The 7,998-nt window shown below is 36.1% G+C and overlaps 1 protein-coding gene across 4 annotated transcripts; it reads left to right on the top strand.

Moving 5' to 3' along the window:
* The first annotated feature begins 660 nt into the window (after nucleotides 1-660).
* On the top strand, nucleotides 661-4,344 carry LOC311303825 (uncharacterized protein). Of its 4 annotated transcripts, none has more exons than XR_014629835.1 (11): nucleotides 661-758; nucleotides 1,511-1,692; nucleotides 1,830-1,879; nucleotides 2,322-2,370; nucleotides 2,475-2,546; nucleotides 2,651-2,732; nucleotides 2,827-2,860; nucleotides 2,944-3,030; nucleotides 3,173-3,336; nucleotides 3,472-3,529; nucleotides 3,622-4,344. XR_014629835.1 is itself a non-coding variant. In XM_084430517.1 (11 exons), the coding sequence occupies exons 6-10, from the start codon at nucleotides 2,712-2,714 to the stop codon at nucleotides 3,514-3,516; spliced, it is 315 nt and encodes a 104-aa protein (XP_084286643.1). In that variant the 5' UTR covers nucleotides 661-758; nucleotides 1,511-1,692; nucleotides 1,830-1,879; nucleotides 2,322-2,370; nucleotides 2,475-2,546; nucleotides 2,651-2,711; the 3' UTR covers nucleotides 3,517-3,529; nucleotides 3,622-4,344. The 4 variants fall into 4 exon arrangements, 2 of the variants coding, with proteins under 2 accessions (XP_084286643.1, XP_084286644.1); XM_084430517.1 differs by having other exon boundaries at nucleotides 3,209-3,336; XR_014629834.1 differs by lacking the exon at nucleotides 2,651-2,732.
* Nucleotides 4,345-7,998: the final 3,654 nt, after the last annotated feature.

The following is a 7,998-nucleotide window of genomic DNA, read 5'->3' as shown; positions in this document are numbered from 1 at the left end:
AAAGCCATTAGGGGTTATAACAGATTTGACTCTGATTCCATGATAAGGTTTAGGAAATTACATTTAAATTACTTTGAAACTCTGAAGCGATAATATGTAAAATATATAGAATTATTTTATTCACTTAAGGTGACAATTCTTTACATTTCTTTGATTTATGCACAATTTGAGATGCACCAATAGACCAAACAGAATTCCTTTTGTAAAACTTACTTGGCAATAAATATCTTTCTGATTCTGATTCGTTTTTAAAATAAATATTTCATTCATGGTATGAACAATTTAGCAGAATACATGGATGAAGTTAGATTTTTCACCAATGCTTGAAATCAGTGAACAGTGAAAGACATCTGCAACTTGGCCAAAATCTTGGGTTTGCTTTATATTTTTTTTTATTAATTTGCAACCATGGTAATGTCTATGAGAAACATGAAAATCCCTGTTTTGACCTGAAGGATAAAGTGAAATATTTATAAATATTTTGTCTCTCTGTTACTCCAGGAAATTGTGGTTATGTCTTTCATTGTTTTACAAGCTCAATTTTTAATTTATTTTACCTTTTACATGTATAAGGGATTACTTTGCAGTTTGCAATTGCGAGTTTTGCGACCTGTACAAATGTTTAAGAAAGTGTTAAAGCACAAACAGAGAAGTACCTCCACCGGTCGAGAGGGGCAGCACCTAAAAAACTGAAGCAGATTTACTCGTCTCGTCACACGGTTTCAGTATTTGGAGAGAGGAAATATACGATCTTTTAAGTAAGTACATTTTTCCTTTTTGTGTAACGCAATATTACTATGTTCATTTTTGACATTGTTTTTAGTTCTTCTTCTTAAGATCTGTTCTTGCCTAACTAGTCAAGCTAAAGTAAGTTAGCCTTGTTTGCAAAGTTTCCGCCATGTTTCCGCCATAGCTAGGCTAACGTTACTTCGTTTCTTCCTGGCGTTGAGTTTTTTTTCTTCTTCTAAGTATGTTTAACTGTTATGTATGTTTATACAAGTGTGAGTACATGTGGTTTAAGATAGTATTGGTCAGTCGAATTAACTAACGTTACAGTTCCTGAACTACGGACAATTATTCTGCCGCCTACGTGGGAATGGTAACGTTAGCAAAATCTTCACGACAAGAAAGACTGATCAGTATAACTTGTGTTGTTTTCTAACTAAACATAATTATGCTGCTAGTCTAGATTAGTGTTCGCTACCACATGCTGTTTCACCTTTTTTACACTGAGTTCAAGCATGTTCTAACGTTACATGTTAAATGTATCTAGCCACAGTAGGTAGCCAAACTTTACATCTAGAAAGACTAGTTTAACTTTTGGTGTTTTCTTACAAAAATAACGATGTAGGTTGTTTATATGATTTTGTTTGTCTGAACATGGTTTTCTGTTGATCCACTTGTGAAAATTACTGCTTTTTCGAAGGGGTGAGCATTTTAATGTTGTTGATTTTGCCTGAAAAAAAATAATCAAAAAGTATACTTTATGCTAATGTGTCTTCTATTTTAGATGCTTCACATTGTTCAGTTTATCAACAAGGAGGATCTGCCATTTGCAGTGGTTCAGCAAGAGTGGCTCAGCGAAGGGCATGTGCCATTGGCAAAAAAGACAAAGGAACAATTTAGCCATCCGCTGCACACCTCCACACAGCACCTGGGAGAAACATCATTTTAAGTTCATGAAGGGAGCAGGTAAATGGGTCTGACTTGTACATTTGATTTTCCTTTATTTCATCTGTGTAATTTATTTGTCTGTTTATTGTGGATAACGGAATCTTTCATTCATTATTATTATTATCATCATCAAATTTCTGTTTCCCCTTTCTTAGAACCAGGTTTCTCCCCAGTAATCCAGAATCCGCCAAGAGTTTGAGTACAAGTAAGTGATGTTATTTGTGAAGTTTTTTTGTCTTGGAAACTATTGCTTCTATTTAAAGTTGGCATGAACTGGAAGTTACAAACGACTTTTCTCCAATGTTGTGACGTATTTCCAAGTGAAAGGGAATATTGAATAGAGGAGCAGGGTTTTACTCTAGCGCTCCTCCTCTCCATCTCTGCTTATAGCAGACTAATGGTTTGAGGGGAGTTGCCACGCCATTGCACATGACCGGAAGATAAGTCGTTTCGAGGGGGGAGGGAAGGGTAATGTATTTGATTAAATATTATAAGGGTACATGAATAAAAAAATAAAAAAAGAAGTGCACAGATGAATCATTTACATAAACACTACAATATTACATATAAAAATACAAATTGTAACATTTGATTTCATGCTGACTTTAAGATGATGAATCCTTTAATCATAATCTGTTTTTCACTAGGACACTTGATGGAATTCGCTGCAGCAGTTTCTGGATGAAAGGTGTTGAGGTGTGTTGTACATTCCATTAGCTTTGCACAGTTCAATTATTGTTTCATTACTGAATATGCAATACTCTGCATTGAAATGAAAGCTGTTATGTTTGCTCCCCCAGCTCATCAAGTACTAAGCTTTACTCCCCCGGCAGCAAATTTACCCTGGCAGCATATGGGTGAAAACTCTGGAGGTATGTAATACGTTGCGCTTAACTAAGTGTTACATTTAAGTCCAATTAATGAAATGTATGCAATAACTTCAAACATATTTTTACATGTCAATGATTATCAATAGGAGGGAGAAAGTCATTGCTCTATTGTTGGCCCTTGTACTCCAATGGCATCTCGTGTCAAGCATGAAGTTTTCAGCTGTGAAGGTATATTCTAGCCCTATGTCTTAATGTCCAGTGTTTTAACAGTATTGCAAATAGTGCCTTTAGTTGTTTGTTTTATTTTATTTTTTAAATGTAGAACCAAGCCCTGAGGGAAAGCAATGCACGAGCAGGTGAGAACTTGCACTGTTTCTTAAATTGTACTTCTTTGTGTGTGATGTAAGTCCAAAATTACCATATGCCTTTCATTTTGTAGCTTCGGATGACAGCGGCTTACTTCAAGAGCAGGTGAAGCAAGTTCAACAAACAATGTTGAAGACGTTTGCTTGCACTGGGCAATCAGGTACAACTTGCAAACAGCACCTGTGGTTGTTGGTTTAATTCCCACTGGGGCTACCTGTACATGTAGTAGACCTAGATATAAATGTCATAGTTTAGTAGTTGAGGGACCAGGACTGACTATTTTATTCTGGGAAACCCTGTAGGTGCAGATCAGACCCTTATGCTGTGACGTCTTGCAGAGTTTGGCGATGTTGTGTCTGTTGGAGTTATCCCTGTCAGGGGATCTGTTACTCCCCTACACACCCAGGAAGATTTGCCGTGTCTTGACAACAGTTTGAAGCAGGATAAAAAGCTCCAGGAACAATTTGTAAGTTTGCTGATTATAACGCCATATCTAAAAAGTAAAATTTAAGATTGTATACTGCATATATTACAGTCTGAATCCTTAGCCTTTCACAAGCTTCAGAGAAATGTAATTTGTAACACTTTTTTGGATTTTCAGCTTTGTGTAGGGGATAAAGCAAGTTTTAGAGACATGTTCCTTTAGACCATTGTTCAAAGTAAGTTGGATATTTTTTTAATTATATTTAAGTAGATGTGTATGGCGTCATGCAATTCAAATGAAATGACAGATCTGTATTTTCTAAATTAGCCATCCGGAAGAACCTGGCAACCCAGGATGCCACTGATGAAGCGGTCTAGGTTAATGTTTCGCGTTACCTGAAAGGAGCATCTGACCGTAAAGGCAGAAAAAGGCACCGCACAGCTGAGAGGGACCCACAGCCGACCACTTAGGCTGACTACTGACACCCTAGAATCACTGACAACTGGAATCCTTTCTTTATCTTGCAGTCAGTAACATCAAGACCCCTAAAGAAGTCAGAAGTGTCACACTATACTCACTAACTGTGGAAATTACTTTCTTTTTTTTCTTTTTTCAAATAATGCTTGTAAGTCCTTGTGCCACAGGTCAGCATTGCAGCTATAATGGTCTATTCTACTCCAGAGCTTTACTATAAATTACTACCACTTAACCTATTGTTAGAAATGGCTTGTAAATGTGATGTCATACTTTGATTTATTTGGTATCCTGCACATTATTTCGTATCAAGTATTCTCTTTACTTGTCATAATGTTTACAGGTAATTTTTTTCACCCTAGAGCTGTCCTCTTTATATGAACAATTATTGTAAGAGTTGTAATTTGCTTGTAAGGCTGTTTTTTGTTTGTTTGTTTTTTTACCAAAATTTAATAAGAAACCTGCATGTTAGTATATTGATTTATTTATTTTTCTGTTATGTTTCAGTGATCTGACACATCTTGTTTAAATGACAGTTAATGTACTTTGAAATGTGGAATAAAAATGCCAAATGGATATTTGTCTGGTTTGAGCAATCATTATTCTTGATAAACTGCATGCTATAAATATTAAATATTATATATAAATATATAGCCAGAATAAGCGGCGGCAGGTCGCTCGAAAATAGCGCTTGCCTCCAGCGGGCCGCGGAAGGGCCGCCTTAAATATAACGGCGGCGGGACGGCGGTTGGCCGGCGGGCCGGCCGCGGAACGAAGGCGGTAGGAAGGCGGCTGCCGCTTTTAAAAAGCGGCTGCCGCCGGCGGTGCGCCGTCCAACGTGTTTGCGATGTCGCCATTCTGCCGCTTCTACTGCCGCCGGAGCGCCGACGGTGGTCCGCCGACTCATTGCTATCTGGGGAGTGTGGATTAGAACCCTAATCTCTAACAGGCTTGGCAAAAGTTCTACCACTGGACCATTTCAATATACACACTACGATGATTTACCCACACCAATATATCAAACCTCATTAAACGACAAATTAAACCCATGCACCATTTAAATCGATTGCTGGACATCGTAATGTTATTGTACATACATCGATTTATGATTTAGCATTCATAAATCCCCCCATTTTCAAAAAAAAATGTGAAGTGGTGCTTGCAGTGGCAAAATTCGGCACGGTTGATAGGGTTCCATACTTATCATGGTACGAGCATGGAGCATTAGTTCAACGTCAAGCTGATAAAAGTAGACTATTATTTTAACATTGCAGTGGGAGTTTACCTGAGTTTCCAGCATGTTGTGGGATGCTTTGTGTGTTGCGTCCATAGGTTGCGTCTCAGTCTGGCCGGTACCCACAGTGCTCGCTCATAAATTCGAGCGCGCATAAGAGCACGGGCTTGTAAACTTATTGGTTGCAATCTGAAACATCACCGCTAGATGCCGCTAAAAACTACATACAGCACCTTTAAGTATGTATTATTTGTATTATTTAATATGACTATAACATATTATTTATTTCTCATGCACTACCTTCCCAACACTCACTGGAGATTACTTACGTTTGCATTGTTTGTTGTCCATGTTCCTTTTTTCCTTTTTGTTTTTTCACTTATACTTGTCATATGATCTCAGAATAGTTTTGTCCCTTTTTTTTTTCTCTCTCGCATACCACATGTTGAGGTCTCTTTTGTATTTATGGCATATAACAAGTGGGTTTTTTTGGTTGTTTTTTTTTTTTTTTTTTTTTTTTGTCTCATGCGTTTTCATGTGATGTCAATAGTTTAATATTTTAATCTTGGGGTCAGTAAGATTTTAATAAGTTTCCTTTTGTTCAGCAAGGAAGCATTCAATTGATCAAAATACGGTAAGCACATTTTTCAACATTGATGATGATGATAAGAATTGAAAGAATAAGAATGAAATTAAAATAGGAAAAATAATATTTAAAATAGGAAAAAAAATATTTAAAATGTAATATTTCACAATATTACAGTTTTTTTTACTGTATTTTGAGCAAATGATTGCAGCCTTGGTGACCATAAAAAACTTAATTAATAAAACATAGAAAAATCTTACTGACCCTAAACCTTTGAATGCTAGTGTAGTGTGTTTCTTAAAGAGGAAATAAGATTAATCACATAATACTGAACACATCAAAAACCATGTAAATAAAGAGAGCAGTTTGCATAGAACTTTTAATGTTGACAACTTCATGACTTCATGTTGACTAAAGTCATGACAAAGTTCCATTTTAAGTTTTGTAAAATATTTACTTTTCCCATTTTCCCTGAACACCTATTTTTTATGGTGTTCTCATGCAAGCATGTTTTTAAAAATCCAGCAGAGATAACTTCCCTGTTATTCTTTTTTTTTTTTTTTTTTTTTTTTTGACAAGTTTTTAACTTGTATGTGTCCCAGCAGCTCTTTCAAAAGCTGAGGACTGGCTTGCTACACTTCTGCTCAGCTTGTTCTACTTCAAGCTGGCATAGTCGATTCCTGGTCACCCAGCGGCGATGTAATGAATGCTCAGTGGACACAACTGTCACCAGTCCCATCATACCACAGAAGAGTACCAGTTTTGTAATGAGGTTTACAGACAGCTCTGGCCACCAGAGAGAGGAAACACTCAAACACGCACTTACAAGGTTAATTAAAAATGTTGTACCATACCGACACCAGCTACGATAAAAGGTGAAAGTTAAGAAAAGGAGAGCGAAATTATAATGAAAATAGTCCCCCTCCCCTTCACTTTATTCCCTTAATCACTGATTACTCTCAACTCGTTAATTGAAGATAATTATAGGTTTTTAATTTTCGAATGTAGGTTAGTGGAGAAAGTGAGATAAATCATTACAAATGTCAAGGGGTTTCAGAGTGACGCAAATGAAGATCTTGCTGTGTGGCAAATATATTAGTTATGACTGCATGGCATAAAGCAAAAGGCAAGCTAGTGGTAGACTTCCAGATAAGCAGTGTTGAGAAAGTTACTTTTAGAAGTAATGTTGGCGTTACTCCCTAAAAAGTAACTAATTGCGTTACTTTTGCATTACTTTTTCTCACCTGGCTTGCTTGTTTGTTTATTTATAATAATAATAAATAAATAAATAATTGGCAAGTCCCTTTCACACCAAAAATGAAATGAAGCCTCAGACTGAAGGAAACTCAAATCCACACATTCATTGTGTTGTGAATTTAATGTACTAGTTACTTGAAAAAAGTAATCTGATTACGTAACATGCGTTACTTGTGCGTTACCCCCAACACTGAAGATTTGTGCTGTCAGAGCTCAAAGGTTGATTCATACCCTTCATACTCTGAAACAAACAATGTTAATACAATGTTAGATATATCCTCACTTTTCTATAAGACAATGAACTACTGTAGCTAAAAGCAGTTGGTAAGTTTTGTCAAAGTTCTAATTTGGGGTTATGACCACTGAAGAAAAGCATTGACCTTTGAAGGCAGAATATTGAGGAAAAAAGTAATGAATTATTAACGTAAACATTTTAACCAGTATAACATAAAATCATTACATTTTAATAATAATAATAAAATAGCCTAGTGTTATTATTCCTCACACTACTTATACAAGTAACTGTGAATGATTTTCCTTCCAAACTGCACGAAACATTTATTTTTTCATTGAAAACTTTTGTGGTATCTGTCAGGAGTTATTCCTGTCAAGCACGAGACAGGAATAGCAAACTTTATCCATCAATCTTCATTCTCATCACTTCTGTTCTCCACACAGATCATGTCAGAAAACAACTGTTCAAACTTCATTTTCAAACTCACTCATGAACACAACAACTTTTGAAAAGATAAATGACCTTATACAAAAAGTATGTTTGCTTGTGGGTATTTACAGTTCTAAAATGGAGGTCTTATTACTTATGTAAAAGCAGACATGATGCGGAAACCAAGAAATGTGTCACAAATCAGCACTTTGTGGTTTTTTTTTGGAAAATACGTACGGATAATACTAATGAATGTATGTTAATGTATTTATGTGGCGTGAGACAGCTTATTATTGCACACATATGATAGCTTATGCTATTTTAATTTTATTATCGTGTACCTTGCGAATCACAATGTACATTTTTATTTTGAATCACTGCCAGTTCTTAGTATGACAGACGAAATGCTGTATGAGCACACAAATCACACAGGTGACCCAATTTAACCAGTTCACTGCCCTATATACAGCACAAACACCTGAGACAGAG

The sequence above is a fragment of the Rutilus rutilus genome (assembly GCF_951802725.1).
Source record: "Rutilus rutilus genome assembly, chromosome: 14".
Taxonomy (NCBI): domain Eukaryota; kingdom Metazoa; phylum Chordata; class Actinopteri; order Cypriniformes; family Leuciscidae; genus Rutilus; species Rutilus rutilus.
This window is presented reverse-complemented; position numbering and strand designations above follow the sequence as displayed.

Excerpts from the sequence above, each read along its gene's own strand:
- LOC311303825 (XM_084430517.1), top strand. The coding sequence starts at position 2,712 with ATGAAGTTTTCAGCTGTGAAG. Across the intron at positions 2,733-2,826 it reads TGAAGTTTTCAGCTGTGAAG|AACCAAGCCCTGAGGGAAAG; the intron begins GTATATTCTAGC and ends TTTTAAATGTAG. Across the intron at positions 2,861-2,943 it reads GGAAAGCAATGCACGAGCAG|CTTCGGATGACAGCGGCTTA; the intron begins GTGAGAACTTGC and ends TTCATTTTGTAG.